Source organism: Vicia villosa, linkage group LG2 (genome assembly GCF_029867415.1).
Source record: "Vicia villosa cultivar HV-30 ecotype Madison, WI linkage group LG2, Vvil1.0, whole genome shotgun sequence".
Taxonomy (NCBI): Eukaryota; Viridiplantae; Streptophyta; class Magnoliopsida; order Fabales; family Fabaceae; genus Vicia; species Vicia villosa.
In genome coordinates, this window is record NC_081181.1 from 170,057,923 (window position 1) to 170,074,038 (window position 16,116).

A 16,116-nucleotide genomic window follows, 5' to 3' on the forward strand; every position below is an offset into this window, starting at 1 on the left:
AAAAGCTACCAGCAGTAGCAGCAGAGATAGAATTAAATTTTGTTTCTTGAATAAGGAAAAAATCAGCTTTACCTTTAACAATAATTTGATTGATCCTCGTTCTCTCCACACTACTTCCTCCTCCTCTAATATTGAGAGAACCAATATTAATTAAGACAAAATGCATTTCTCCTTCCTTCCCAACTTTCTTTTTTTATCTACTATTTCCATCTCATCAATTTTGAACACGAAATCTTTTTTTGAATCTACAGGTTCCACCCCCAATTCTGAAATAAGCTTCCATAACTTCTTCCCAATATTGGATTCAAGCTGTCCAAAATTCCTACTATTACTTCTAACGATGTCTGACGCTTCCGGATGGCCCCTGTAACAAGAACTCTTTGGAATCTCCGCCCCAGTAGCGAAACTTCCAGACCCAAAAATATGGAAAGAAGAAATAGGATCCGACTCTACCACAGTTATCAACATCCCCTGACTCCTATTCCAAGCCTTAACTTTCTTTTTCTTACTCGACTTGGGCCTCCCCTTAGAATGTTTGAAAAACCCAATAGAATATGAAATATACCTAAACTTCACCTTTTTCCCATATATTTTCTTCCATAAACTCGCGGGCCCTACAGATTCAGGAATAATATCCAAAGAATAACTGTCCTTAGACTTTAATGCATACGACACGTTATCCTAATCACCCACCACATTATCACTCCTTCTCTCCCCACATGTGTTCCCCTTTAAAGCCACCACAACCCGATCAAAGGATAAAGCTGTAACCACTTTATCCCCCAAAACATAACCATCAGACTCACAACTTTCTCCATGGATAAATCCATTGACCCCTGGTCCCTCCGACTCCTCCACAACTTCATTAACAAACGTTTCTAGCACAGACAATACCACCACCGGCGGCACAATCGCCTCCTGAATGTCACCCCTCCTACCTCTGCATCCCTAAAATCACCCGACGAAGCCTCCTCCAAAAAAGAAACCTTAGATTCCGATATTTCCCCTTTCCGAGAACCTAGATGTCGGAGATGTGTGAATGGAAAATTCCTCCTTCAAACTCAAAGTGAAGGAGACGCCATCAATCTTCATAACACTAAACTCTTCCAACCATTTCACGCGGTAACCGAGCCAACACTCTTGCCACTCCAAAACTTGTTCTTTTAATAATTTTCTCATCAGAACACACATAAGTGCCAAATGTGTTCACCAATATTTCGAAGAATTAGACAGTCCACGCATGACAAGGAACACCAATATACGAATCCAGTAGACTCGCTTGTTATCAATATCAGTCTCCCTTCAAGGCCTGATTGTGTGGAACCATTGTTTCCACCAAGACTCTGCATCACATATTAAGTCGCAAATCTCGCATTCCTCCGACTCCTCCAACAAGCACATGTTTGCACCTAAAGGTGTGACTTTTATCACAAAATAACCTTCAGAGAAGAACCTCTCCTGAATGTTATAGGATGAACCCAGATTGTGCACCAAACCAACATACGCCTTGGTTAACGAAGCCTTCACCCCTGTGTCCGGAGAGAAAATAATACTCTCAAGAACATGCTTTGCCTTCTTCGAATCGTTTCTAACACCATATGCAAACAATAAAGCACCCTTTCCTCTTATAATCACGCCACCCCTCTAAATGGAAACACTGCCTTCGGGAATACTAACTTCAAAGAAAAAGGAACGCTATTGTCGCCACCCTTACTGTTTTCTTCCTTCTTGCGAACAAATCAGGGAATGTTAGCATGGATCTTAACCCCATCAATCATGATAGCATCTAACTTCACAACTAACATTCTCAAATCCCCCTCCTCCCTAAATTTACCGAATCCGAACCTTTTTTCCCCCATTTGTTTTTTCTAGGAGAAATCACAACCTCTACACACTTCCCTACACACCCAAACAAACTGACCAAATCCTCACCTCTAGTTCTATCAGGCAAATCCGAGCAAAAGATAGAAGCTACCTCCTTCACATCCTCCTTCCTTCCTCTCCAGTTGAAAGGAAACACATCCCACCTAGGTTTAATATTTCTAAAACCCTTTCTCGACACCGTCTTCCACTTCATAACGCAGGAGACACCAGCAAAATCGCCTGCACAACCTCCCTAACTGGCGTTAAGCGGAGAGAACGGTACCAAAGAAGGAGAGAGAACGGAGCATCAGGCTAGTTAAAACGTAAGTGAAACATTTTTCTTATTGTTAACCATTACACTTATCATCTTCTTCAACAATTTAAACTAAACAATATGGTCTCGTTAAACGAGTTTAGTTAATAGTTATTAAAAAAAACATTAAATATGCGGATTCGAATCTGCGACATTCTACTCGTTTATTTTTAAAGGACAAACTTCAACTACTAAGCTATTTGAAAAAAAATAAATCCAAAAATCTTAAACTCCAAAATACTACTTGTTCTCATATTCTCATCATTTATTGTGTTAAAGCTAATTTGGATTTTATCTTCTTGATGTACTTGTGATGTTGAAGTGAAAAAGGTTAAAATTTATAACTTTTTGAAAATGTTAAAGTTGATGTCTTAAAAAACATATTTGGTAAGAGTCTGAAAATAGAGCTTTATTAGTTTAATTTGAAAAAAATCAGATTATAAAAGTTTTTGCTTTGTTACCAAAATTAAAGAATATGAGAAATAAAAATTAATTTTTAATATTATAATATTTATTATTATTATTATTATTATTATTATTATTAAAATTAAATAATTATTAATATAATATAGACAACGAAACTTGAAAAATGACTTGGCCACATATACACCACATCTCAAAAATAGAGGGTAGCAAAATAATTTTAAAATTTTTAAATAGAAAAACTGAAATTTGTAACAAAGGTTCTATTTTTTTTTAATCAAAAATTGGGGATTAAATGTGAATTTAAACCTACAAAAATTATAAAGTTTTTTATATTTCATAAAATTTTTACTTTTAAATAGGTATTATGAAATTCAATTTTTTTTTATTTATATCCCTTAAATATTACTTTCCAATATATCATAGTAAAAAATAAAAATCACGGTATTAAAAAAACTAATCCCAAAATAAAAAGTAACCACACGTCTTTGCTTCTCTATTTCCAGTCAACTTTCAACCATGAAACATGCAGACTCTTTATTTTTGTGTACAGAGAGACTCTATTGACTCCTTTTAATTAGTACAGTATTTTTAGAGAGAGAATTATTTCTTGTTAATTATTATAATTAAGAAAAAACTAACATGTGTCCCAATGACATGTTAATAAGCTATTTATATAATTTTTTTTTAAAACATGTGCTTTCAATGTATTGAAATTTTAAATATAATTTTATTATATTTAATTTTTTTTAATTATAATATCTTTAACATTTATCTTAAAAGCACATGTTAGTATGACCCTTATAATTAATAATTATTTATTTTAATAATTTGATTATTACTATTAGGCCTAATAATTGTATTGAAAATGACATATTGGACAAACACATTAGTAATTGGTAAATAGAAGTCAACACGAAAATTAATTTAGCCTGTTGGTTGTTGCCCACCTATGTTGTTGGTTTATGTGATGTACTGTATTTATTGATGAAAGACAATTTTGTCAAATTTTTCATATTTTCTCATTTTGATTAAATAATAAATATATTTTTAATACATAAAAGATGTCAAAACAATTTATAATAAAAATTAAAATATTCCCTCCGTCTCATAATAAGTGTCTCATTTGCACTTTTTTTTTTGTCTCAAAAAAATGTCTCTTAGAATACCAATGCAACATTTATTATTTTTTTCCGTTACTATACCCTTATATATTAACTTTCACGTTTTTCAACAACTCCACTACCTATAATAAATAAGGGTACTTTAGTAAATAATATTAACTTTTTCATTAAAATCAACACATCTAATCATTTTCTTAAAAACCGCGCAAAACTCACTACGCCAAAATTGGCTTTTAAAAGCGCACCTACAACAGCGCTTATTCACAAAAGCGCTTTCGTAGGTTTGGTTAAAAACAAAATAAAAAAACACGCTAGAAAAGCGCTCTTAAAGGGGGGGCAATGAAAGCGCTTTTCAAAAGCGCTCTTATAGGAGGTGGGTATGAAAGCGCTTTCCAAAAGCGCTCTTAAAGGGTGGGTTATGACAGCGCTTTTCAAAAGCGCTCTTATAGGGGTCTTATAGGGGGTGGATATGAAAGCGCTTTTGAAAGCGCTCTTAAAGTGGGGGGTTACGAAAGCGCTTTTAAAGAGAAAGCGCTGGTATAGAGTGGCCTATGAAAGCGCTTCTGAAAAGCGCTCTTGTAGCCCTCATTAAAATAAAATTAATTAACTAACAGAATAAAAATAGGGTTTGTGTTGGTCAAAACACGTTCTTTTCTTCTCCTCAACACAAGAACGACGCCCTTCATCTTCAACAAAACTGTGGCGGCTTCTCTCTTCCTTTGATCGTCTTCCTCTTCTTCTCCGATCAATCACCGGTGACTTAAACCCTCTTTCGATTTCGTTCTCTTTGTCTGACGTGAATCTCCGTTCGTCCGCTTCTTTCTTCACAACAAATCTATCACAATTATCATCTTCAGGTAACTTCCTTCTCCGTTTCTTATCTCAAAGTTTCTAACTTTATATTTATTTCTCTCTTTACTTTTTGAATTATCTTCTGGGTATAGGAAATTTTCATCTAAGCTTCACTGGGTTGTGAAAAACCCAGGTGGGTCTTTTAGTCTTTATGTGAAAAATCGATAATTTATGTTTTTTTCATTCATATATGTGTATTTTACATTGATGGGTTTCTCATGTTTTTGATGATTTAGTTTCCTTTATGTCATGGTTGTGTTAGTTTTGTTCTAAATTAAGGTTTTTTATTGACTTGCTCTTTTTTTTATGGTTGACTAATTGACTTGGTCTGTGTGAAGTTCTGAACTGTGTTTCTGTTATTTTTATTTATTTTTTCAGGGTGTGTTCTTAGGAGAATTGTTTTTAGTGCTATGGAAACTGATGAATGAGGTTTCTGGATTACTACTTTTAGGTTTGTGTTTATGATTTTGATGAAGATGATGGTTGTTCTGAGTAGCTGGATTTTCAGTTATCATGTTTTTGTTAGTTTCTTGTTGCTGATTAGTTCTGGTATAAGCTATGGGACTGAAACTGATATCTTCTGTTTGAAAGCTATAAAAAATTCTATCAAAGATCCGAATAATTCTGTTGTGATGGAGTGTTTTGTTATGCAGATTAAACGAAGAATTCTTTTCGGAATTAAAATCTGAGTTAGGGCAGATTCTATTTGCGGTTAACAAAACCCCGGTTGGTTGGTTTCTGATTTGTGTTTTGTTGGTTATATTTTCTGTTGAACATATTGTTTTAGTGTTTGGCCTTTTTTGATGGTTTTTTCAGGCTATGGAGGATAGATTGGCCTTTTCTGAGTGAATGTGATATTTGCGGTTAACACTAATTACGTTTTTCTATTGTAGGTTGAGCTTCAAAGTTTACTTCTAAGTTTAATGTGAATGTTGTGTAAATAATCACGTTTTTCTATTGTAGGTTGAGCTTCAAACAGTGGATGGATTGGTAAAGGATAGAACACAATGTGCCCCTTCCGATTATGTTCCACAGAATATGAATCAAGTAATGTACCCCGAAGTCGTCTTCTGTGGCAGGATCGTTCGGGGTACAGTTATTTGATTCATATTCTGTGACACAATACAACATAGCTTAGGTGACTACTGGTTCTCCACTAAAGCATCAATACAACATAGCTCCAGATAATACAGGAAGCGTACATTGGTTGCATAAGAACTCGGAAGTTGTTTCCCATTTAGTTGTTTTGGTTTAGAAATATGTGAATTGGTTTAGTTGTTTTGGTTTAGAAATATGTATATATGTATTTTGATTTACATTAATGGTATATAATATAATACTTTTTTTGTATATAATCGATATCGATTATAATGGTATATATCGATTTGAAATGATAAATTATAGGTTCATGAAAAAATACTGCCAAAAAATAGTAAATTACAGGTTCTAAAATATTGCTGCCAAAAAGTGCAGGTTTAGAAATAATAAAAAGCATAAAAAAAAAAACGCAACATACGAAAGCGCTTTTGAAAAAAGCGCTCTTATAGGGGTGCCTACCAGAGCGCTTTTTCCTGAAAAGCGCTCTTAAAGGGGGGCCTACAAGAGCGCTTTTTCCAGAAAAGCGCTCTTATAGGGGGGCCTACCAGAGCGCTTTTAAAAGCGCTTTCGTAGCCTATAGCAGCGCTGGCTTTGGCAGCGCTTTAAAGCGCTGTTAAAGGCCAATAAAAGCGCTTTTAAAGCCCTTGAACGGCGTAGTGACTCAAATAAGACACTTATTATAAGACGGAGGGAGCAGTAGTTTTTTCTTTTGGTTGTTGAGCACTTTGGTAATCTTTTTGTCTAGTGTTTCTCTCATTAAAAATTGTTTGAATAAAAATACGTTTAACATCTTTAAATTAGAGTATTGATTAGTTGGATTAATTGTGTTTTGGATCGGTTAGAAGGTTGGTTAATATGGAAGATCCATATGTTCAGCCCAACCGTATATAACTCAATAGAAATTATTCCACGTATATATGCAGCACACATAAGATTCAAGATACTTGGGTGTTGGAGTGCTAACCTTGTAGGTTCACCCCGCACCACCATATCGGAGATCAACATCACCACTTCAAGAGTTCAACATCATCAATCAACATTAATTCTGGTTCCAACAGGGAATAATGATGTCGTATGTGGAAATTGACTTCTAATTCTTGCGATATTTCACTACCAGATCATTCTCAATCTAAAAGTCGTATCTCTATCAATACCACCATAAGATGAAGAAGATAACCTCTTACACCCCACTGTAGAACTCTGATGAATTCCCCGATCTTGTCCAAGCTCAACCCTTCGTCTTCGATGAGATATGTGGGAAAGCATTGTATGACAGAGATCCACCATCGGAAAGCCTCATCGAAGAAATGACTGATACCATATCACAAAATAAAGATAGGTTAATGCTAGGGTTTCGAGATCACGAGAAGATAAATGTAATCCCAAACGCGGATTTAACGCTGGTTATAATGATTATAGTGGTGGATCATATAGTCGTTGGTTTCTTCGTGGACAATGGGAGCTCGTGGTGTTAGAACATAGTTTGGTTCTAATCATATTTTAGTGTTTTGATGATAACAAAACAAATAAATTTTGTATAAGCAAACATAGTACTCTAATTATATATTTCTGATTTCAGAAGATGTATCAGTACCAGCACAATCAGAACTTGGAATAAATGTAAAGCTGGATAAATGCAAGAGATACTCAAGTCTTCAAGACAACTTTTGATACTGCACCAAACCGCAGCAAATACACCTACAACAGAAGTTGAAATAAAAAGCTGAACAGAAGATCACGAAAGAATATATCTACAACAGAAGCTGAAATGCACAGCTAATCAGAAGATTGATTTAAAATAAAGTCGTTAAAGACATAATCATTAGTAAAACGGCTGCAACACTCCAAAAGCGCAATTCCCAAGGTTGATTGAAGAAGCTATCCACATGCAAATCCTTGGAAGAAAACAAAAGCTGAGACAAACACGCAAGTCATTTAATGCTGCAAAAAGGAGTTGAAGTTAACAGGCAAAAATTCTGAGTCTATATATACTCATGATCGCTTGAATAAAAAACAACAATCATAGACGAGAACATCATTTTTTTGAAAATTTCATTAAGTGTGAAGAAAAACTCTCTAAAGCAAACTTTCATATTCATTCTCAGAGTTCATTACTTTGTACTTAAACTTAGTGAAATATCACAGTGGTGATTACAACTTTCTAGAAGCAATACTATACACTGTCATCAGAAGTTACGAGGTAGATGAGTCCTTAATAGACCAGTTGGGTCAGGAGTCTCAAGAAGTCTAGGACTAGTTGAATCTTAGAAGTTGGTTAGTCACAAACAGTTGGTTTGTGCAGGATTGTTAGTCACCAGCAGTTTGGCTCGTGCACTGTATTGTGAGTCACGGCAGTTGGTCGTGCAAGTGTAATCAAGTTCTGATTATAGTGGATTAAGACCTCTGTTGAGAGGCAAATCACCTTGTTGAGGGTGGACTGGAGGTAGCCTTATTGAGAAGGTGAACCAGGATAAAAATAATTGTGTTCTGTTTATCTTTCCTTCATCAATTTTTTAAAGAACCACTTATTTAACCCCCCTCTAAGTGTTTTCTCAACCTTCACGTGGAACCTTCTCTACATTGATACACTCGAGCAACTAGGACTCCACCAACTAGATCTGATTCCATGCAATGACGGAGGTCTCCTAGCCTTCAATGATTCCATAACTCACCCTTGTGGAATGACATATTTACCACTATTGGTCGAAGTAAGGAAAGGAAAAATGAAAATAACCCTTAGTTTCCTGGTGGTTCAGTGTAAGAGTGATTTCAATGGCATTATCAGCATGTCCTTTTTGGGAGAGGTTAATACAATGGCTTCCCTGGTCCACCTCAAAGTAACATATCACAACAACATCAGGAAGTTGGTCGTACTTAACACCTGCCTGAAAACAGAAAGACATATATGTGAAATTATACTAGAAAATCTTCTACCTACAACACTCCGAAATTTGATTAATTTATTTAATCGAATTATTTATGTTTTAATTACATAAATGGTGTTTTTTTTATGTGTATAAGTTTTGTGGTTGGGTGTAGTGAGAATATGGGTGAGTTGGTATAATGATTAAATTAGTATAAATAATTATATTAAATAGTTATTTCTTTTTAATAATGAAATTGAGTGGTGGAAAAAATTAGAGATAATTAATTTAAAAGTTATTTTTAATTATTAAAATAAAATAGAAGAAATTAGTGGTGTTTGGTGAAATATTGAGTTATTTTATTAAATAAAAATAGAAAATAAAGGTAGGAAGAGTAATGTGGGAATTAAAGGATTGAGTGAGGGTGAAATAGGGAGAACCAAAATAAAGGATTAAACTTTGTGTTAAAAGAGAAAATTGAGAGAGAATTGATTTGTGATACGTAGAATTGGGAGGAATTGAAAAAGATGCAAAGGAGGCAACCTAAGGCTTCAGGTAGAAGAAGGTCACCATTGCTCTAGAGCTTGCTTTGCTTGAAAATCAGGTAAGGGAGGAGAAAGGGCTTTCAATATGTGTGTCTTGTGTCATACCCCAAAATTTTTCCTCTCATTATTCGTGTCCATATCTTTCTATCAATTATTCATTCCCATTTGCATCCACGTGTATCATTTGTTTTGTTTCAAAGATCTTATTTGCTTGGATTTCATTTGTGGATCAAGGCATGGTTATGGTAGGCTTAATCAGAAGATTATGGTTTCTCCCTATGTTCACCATTTAACTGTGGTTGTGTATTGATTGTATATCAAGATTATGGTTTAGATATGGGGAGTTGAACTAAACCCTAGTTCACTGGGTAGTTGCCTAGAAAAGAAGAAAGTCCATAAGTGCATTACCTTGTTAACCTAATTCTAAATCAGGAGTGTGATTCATTGTTTACCATTGTGATGAAAGAGAGTAGAGGTTGTTTCATTATTCATTAGTCTAATGAAGGAAGCATAGAGATTTATTTCATTTCCTTTTGACCTCTTGATCAACTAAGTCAACCTTGGAGGTTTGATTTTTATTTGATCTAATCTTGTTCTTTATCTGTTCAAGACAATTCAAGTCCTTCCACCAAGCTACTTCATATATGCATTTAAAACAAATCACTTGAGGAAGTCATTTAGTCAACGGCTAAGACCTAAAGTTATTCTTTGGATATCAAGACTTTTGTGCTGTCATCCATTCAAGAACCATTTTGGTCATGATCATTGGTTTTGGTGAAGTTACGTTTCTTTCCATTGAGAATTCAAGATTAGGTGTCAAGTTACAAAAGAATGGCAAATGTTTGATTCAAGAGTGAAAAAGGCAAAGTTCATTCGTTTTTGACAATATTACAAGAATGTTTCTTTCATGTTGCAAGCCAATTTACAAGAGAATTCCTTTAAGAGAAAAAGCAAATTTTCCTATTCAAGATTCCTCCTAAGTTCTAAGCCTAAACCTAAATTAACAAAGTTACAAAGCTGAGCTCTTCATAATTTCATGCCAAATTTGGTTTCCAAGCATATCTCCATAGACATTTCTCTATCTTCAAGCTTCCAACCAAAGCTTTCACCATCCTTCCATCATGTTCCATGAAGTTACCTTGAATAAAAAGGAGAAAATTCATGAACCATAAGTAAAAATCAGAAGAACAAAGTAAAAAAAGCTCACAAGAAGACAAAGGAAAAGTGAAACTTGAAAGTTGCAAGAAAATGGCAAGACAATGGTATGTAACAAGAAAGTCTACTGTAACTTTTCCACTTATAACTTCAAACCTAACAATTTCTATCCTAACCTAGCATTCATCCAAACCAATTCACTACTTAAACTCATGCTTTCTCAGTCATAGAGGGGGACGCAACCACCAAAAGCCACGAACAACAACAAAAGAGAAAGCACACAATAATCCCTCAAACCTAACTAACCTCCTTCAAAGAATTCTTAACTTCACACAAGGAACATCACCAACACAAAACCTTACAAATGCTCTACTTTAACTCTACCCATAAATCACACAAACCTTCAAACTAAACCTTTCCTCACTTACTCTCAACTTCACTTCAAAACCACAACACTCAACCATAACTCATACTCTCCCCTTAGTCCCATAAACCTTCACATACCTGCAACAGATAGCACAAAGAACTTCTTCTAAGATCAACCCTAACCCATATTCATACTCACCTTCAACCACTAAACCATCACAAAACCCATCCTTAACCACAAACTCCGAACCTGCAATACACAACCCTTGTCAACACGCGTCTATTCCCGACAGAACCTCACCAATCGAGCAAACTCTCCATCAATGACAAGACGGATGCTTGGTCGATTTTGGGTTTTTTTCTCAGGGATTCAAGTCCGATTTTAGAGCTTTTTTGCTTTGAACATGGAAGAATAGAGTGAAAATCAGAAGTAAAGAGAATCCATGGCAAAAAAGAACAGAGTGTCGAGAGATGAGATATTGCGTTGTTTTCTTTCTTTTTTTCGTTTATGGAGGATTCGTAGAGAAAGCAAATGAGTGGATCGAGAGAGCATTGCGTTCTATTTTATTTGTCTTCTTCTTAATCGATATCAGTGAAATTAATTTCGGGTAAAATGAATATTTTAGCGCAACCTTTCCTTTTGGTCAGTAACTTAGGGTTTCTAGAGAGTGTTACTCAAATGGGCCTTTGGCATGAGAAGCCTAACCCAGTTTGCTTGATCTCACTTCCCAGAGAAATTTACATGCCACCCCCTCCCATAATTTTTAACCCAATTTTACCCTTGCTGAAAAAAATTGAGATGCAAAGAATTTCCAAAAGAAATTTTCGGTACAACATACCGGAATTTTCAGTTATAAGAAAATTTCCAGTACATCATACCGAAAATTGTAGTTATTTTAAAATTTTCAGTATACCGTAAATTTATAATTTCCGGATAGTACCGGAAATTTCATTATAACTAAAATTTCCGGTATGTTTCAATTTTTGGTTTTTTAAACGGTTGAGATTTTGCCGACACTTTTGGAGGGTCCTGATTGCACCGACACATTTGTGTGATCTAGAATGCACCACCATTAGTATAAATATGGGTGTTAGGGTTATTGGATAACACATCATTTCAAAAAAAATACATCTTCCTCAGTATTTGATAAATGTAGAAGTGTATTTCAATGGTTGTAACCCTGCTGTTTAAACCATGATTCCATATGGGCCTGAATCCTTTGTCACCTTGAAAGAAACGTTGAATAATTTGCTGCCTGATTCCGATAATAGAAGGGTGACAAAGATCGAGTTTCGGGAGGACTGGATTGATACAAATAGAAGGGTGAAATACAACTTAATCGAGTTGAAGAATGATGAAGATGTGAAGACCGTGTGGAAATCATTTCTCGGTAGGAAAACTAAAGGTGCGATCGAATTGGATGCGCAGATCCAAAGGTCCGTGGGCGACATAATGAAGTGTCTCATTTTTCCAGAGTCATCCGTTAGTGCCTAAGTTTTCATGTTTCAGAATACTGTTTATGCTTGTTGTTTGTCATCTGATGTTTGTTAACTATGCAATAAAAAAGATGATCGTACAAAAGATGTTTGTACAAAGTATACAAATATACAAGGAGGCCGTGGGATGCCCTGTATATAGCCATACAAGCGTAGACACCTCTTAGGCAAGTGTCTAGTCACATGGATCTCCCATCTGACATACCCTGAATATAAGAAAGATACATCAAAAGGACGATGAGAGAGGCGACATGTATACGGTGTCTAGATGAAATGATCCAGCGTCAGAGCATCTAGCCTTCGCCTATACTCAATCACCCTTCTTGGAAGGGCCTGTTTGGCCTTCCACCTCCTTGCACATGGGTCTGCATGCATCTGCACAATGCTGAATCTTCCGCTCACAAATTTGAGGGAAGTGCTCGTAGATCCAACACTACATAAATAAAAATAATCAAGCCCAGGTAAATTATAATAAAACACAAAAAACCATGTAAAAATATCTACATATAACAAGCTCATATAACCAGCAAGTTGTATGGTGTCAGGACGAGATGCAACATCAAGCGCCGTGTACAGCATCGTCACTGCTGCTGCTCCCCAAGCCTAACATGGGGTGTCAAGGTCGCTGAATAGAGAAAGATAGAAGCCATCTATATAAACTCCAGACTTGTCTGCAAAGAGAGTACATGCAAATAGATGTAGCATGTACGCCCTTGCGGCAGCTTGGTACCTCCCTGCATCGACAAGCTCCTAATAAACCTTCCTCAACCAAGACATCCTGATGTGAAAGCCCCGAGCGTCACCAAACTCCTTAAGCACAACCACCTCATCAATCTCCAAAGCATTCATCACCATGCGCACCGCCGTCGCCTGGGTCGCTATGAACTGTTGTAAAATTGTCTCAGCAATCGGAAGGTGAAATAGGGAATGCACATCATCCAAAGTCTCCGTCATCTCCCCGAATGGAAGATGGAAGGATGATGTCTCCGGGTTCCACCTCTCAATAAAAGCTAATAATAGAGGGGCGTCCAGCATCGTTAGGGAGCATCCAGCAAAGTCCATTAAATGAAAGTCCCCAACTATCCTCACTACCTGCTCAGGCATCAGTCTCTCGGGGAAGTTCTTCAAATTCGACCCGTGAGAAGCGAGCTTCAGCACTGGATGCTCCTATAACAAAAAAATACAATTAAAACACAGTAGTATAAATCAAAATGCGTAATGAAAATTAAGCACTTAAGCAATGTTACATATCTCGCCCTACCATATCTTATAAGCGACATGGTCAGCATATACTGTCAAAACGGACTTGTCAGAAGGTCCTCCTGGAAAAGCTCCATCAGTGTGTATTGATAGCTCCGTAGATACACCGATGGTGGTGTCCGTATCATGCACCACCCGCTCCTCAGTAATCCCCTCCTCAACCACACACACCTGCTCCTCAACTCCATGCACCTGCTCCTCAGCAACAGCAACAGCAACCCCCTATTCAGCAACAGGCACTTGCTCCTCAGCAACAACTACCTGCTCCCGAACAGCAGCCACCGCCTCAACCTCAGGAACCTCATCCTGAACCACCTACTCGTCCACGGTAGTGGATGCTCTACAAACCCGGTGGCAAGGTGCGCGTAACCCCCTCTCCTCCTGCTCAACCCTCCGTTTTCGGTTAGAATCGGTCAGAGGAACGCGTCCAGCACGTAACACTGAGGTACCAGCCTCATCAGCAGCCGCCTGAGCAAGAGCATCCGCTCTATCAATTGTCCGTCCCGCAACAGTACCATCTCTGCCTCTAGCCCTCACTGGAAAAAATAAAAATATAAGAAAAATAGCATTTAAAAAAATAGAAATACCAGAGTTTTTAAAATTTCCGGCATGGGAATTTGTACCGAAAATTGTGAAATTTCCAGTAGAAAATACAGGGAATTTCAAAAAATCTACCCTAAAACTTACTTGTTTCCGCCAAATTTTCGGTATCGTCCAAAGATTTGAAAAATCCGGTGTCTCACTTTACTAAAATGTGTTAATGAAAAATCTTGGATATTTTGGTCATTTCACACCTTTAGGGGGTGCCAAGTCTAATTAGAGGGTGGCATATAGATTCTTCCACCTCCCAGCGCCTCTTTCTGATAAGGGCATTTCTTTATCCACCTCTACTCAAATGGGACTTTTTCATGAGAAGCCTAGCCCAATTTTACTTTTTTATTAACACCTCAAAGCACACTTTTTTTATTTATAGGAACTGACGGTGCTAAAGTACGTGAGCCATGCTCGCAAAATATTCACTCTGAATCATCCTACGCGAATTGGTTCAAGGATGCCATTATTGCCTCTGGAATTTTAGGACTTTTTTATTACGGTTACAACACCATTAGCCACGAAATGCAGGGGGAATTCGTAGAGAGATGACACAAGGAGACGTCGTTTTCCACTTTCTGGTTGGAGAGATGACGATCACTCAAGATGGCTGTTAAGAAGTGTTCCTAGACTAATGGGGCACATGTAAAGTTCTCGTTCTTAAAGGACCTTTATGGCGATCACCTTATTGCAGCAATTGATTATGAGACTAAGGCCGACAAATTCTTTGTTCAGTATCACCGTCAGTGTGCTTTGAGGTGTTACTTCATGTACTTGGTTTACACGTCCCTTTTTGTGGAAAAAGGCCTAACTACATGGATGTAACATACCTCCGGCACTTCATGGATTTGGATGTGGTGACTGAGTGGAATTGGGGGGATGGCTGTTTGGTATACCTATACCAAAAGCGAAATGAAGCCTTTAACTGGAGGACGAGGCAACTTACAAGCTCTTGCACACTACTATCGGTACCTTTCATTCCCGCTATTAAATTTATTTTACTATTGATTATTTTTACTTACAATTCTCTTATTTGTTACTTCAGGGATGTATCATTTCTCACTTCCACCGCATTCATGGATATGCTCTTGATCTTGACTATACGGAGGTTATGTCGTGGGCTGCCATGCATCTCCCCCACAGAGGGAATCGGGTACGGTTGTGCTGCCGTTCTGGGTGTATCTCGATCAGAATGTTCATGATAACATCCTATTGATGTCATTCGAGGATAACAAAGAGATTATCCCATTGGACTCCATCTCCTTGTACTTTGGGTGGATGGCATGTGGGATCGACACTATGGCCAGGTATCTGCTGGAGCGATGCGTGCGGGAGTTTGGTTATGTCCATATCATACTCAGAAATCCATCTCAGGCAGCTCCCGACACCATTGTCCGTCTGGATCTCGATGAGATCTTTGATGATTTGGAGCATCATTTGATGCCACAGGACTATTAGATGATGCCGACATCTAGAAGTTGGCATTGTGTATAGAATATGCATAATCATTTATCAACCTTTAAAAGCCCATGAATTGTTTTCATATTTGAGCCACCTTTTGTTCTATCAATAGATGGCTCATTTCTTATTTTTAACACATTAGAAAATGTATTTGAGATACCTTTATCTCAATCTCCTCCCTGTTTTTATTTTCTCACATTTTCTTTAGTGCTTTCGAGAGTGAAAAATTTATATCTGTAGGGTGTTCTTAGTTCGATGTAAGAGAATTATTGTAATTTCTCATTGGGAGAAACTTTATTTTTATCGTAAGATAAATCAAGTGAAAATATCTTGTTTGGGGGTTGGGGTAAACCAAGTAAAACCTCTGTTTGGTTAGGGATGTCTCCGTTGTTAAACTTTCAGTCAGTTCTTGAGCTTAACCTGCTGTTAAAAAGCTCAATTAGCTGTGGAGGTCTGCGTAGTTAAAACTCCGTGTTGGTTGGGAAGTTAGACATTGAAACAATTCAACCATTGTATAAGAAGATTTGTGGGCAAAGCCTGCCTATAGCTCTCATCATGAGTGGGAACTCTCAAGAAGAAATTTTTGAAAAAATGAGTAAATTGCTTCATTATACCAAAACTTTATAATTCTCTGGTGTTTTTCTGTCATCCCTTAACTATTTACTCTCCTATTATTTATTTTTGTTTCATTTCCATTTTCCTAT

The 16,116-nt window shown here is 36.8% G+C and overlaps 1 protein-coding gene and 2 long non-coding RNA genes across 3 annotated transcripts; 1 reads left to right on the forward strand and 2 right to left on the reverse strand.

The window, feature by feature from the left end:
* The first annotated feature begins 4,207 nt into the window (after window positions 1–4,207).
* Window positions 4,208–6,014, forward strand: LOC131647404 (uncharacterized). Its single transcript, XR_009297821.1, has 3 exons — window positions 4,208–4,580; window positions 4,954–5,464; window positions 5,539–6,014. It is a non-coding gene; the product is annotated as an uncharacterized LOC131647404 (long non-coding RNA).
* A 3,954-nt stretch (window positions 6,015–9,968) lies between these two features.
* Window positions 9,969–11,298, reverse strand: LOC131647405 (uncharacterized). The gene is made up of 2 exons (XR_009297822.1): window positions 10,544–11,298; window positions 9,969–10,220 (listed from the first exon to the last, which is right to left on the reverse strand). It is a non-coding gene; the product is annotated as an uncharacterized LOC131647405 (long non-coding RNA).
* Window positions 11,299–12,410: 1,112 nt separating this feature from the next.
* LOC131650624 (protein MAIN-LIKE 1-like) lies at window positions 12,411–14,930 on the reverse strand. Its single transcript, XM_058920328.1, has 6 exons — window positions 14,924–14,930; window positions 13,709–13,896; window positions 13,394–13,582; window positions 12,860–13,267; window positions 12,605–12,703; window positions 12,411–12,533 (listed from the first exon to the last, which is right to left on the reverse strand). The coding sequence occupies exons 1-6, from the start codon at window positions 14,928–14,930 to the stop codon at window positions 12,411–12,413; spliced, it is 1,014 nt and encodes a 337-aa protein (XP_058776311.1).
* Window positions 14,931–16,116: the final 1,186 nt, after the last annotated feature.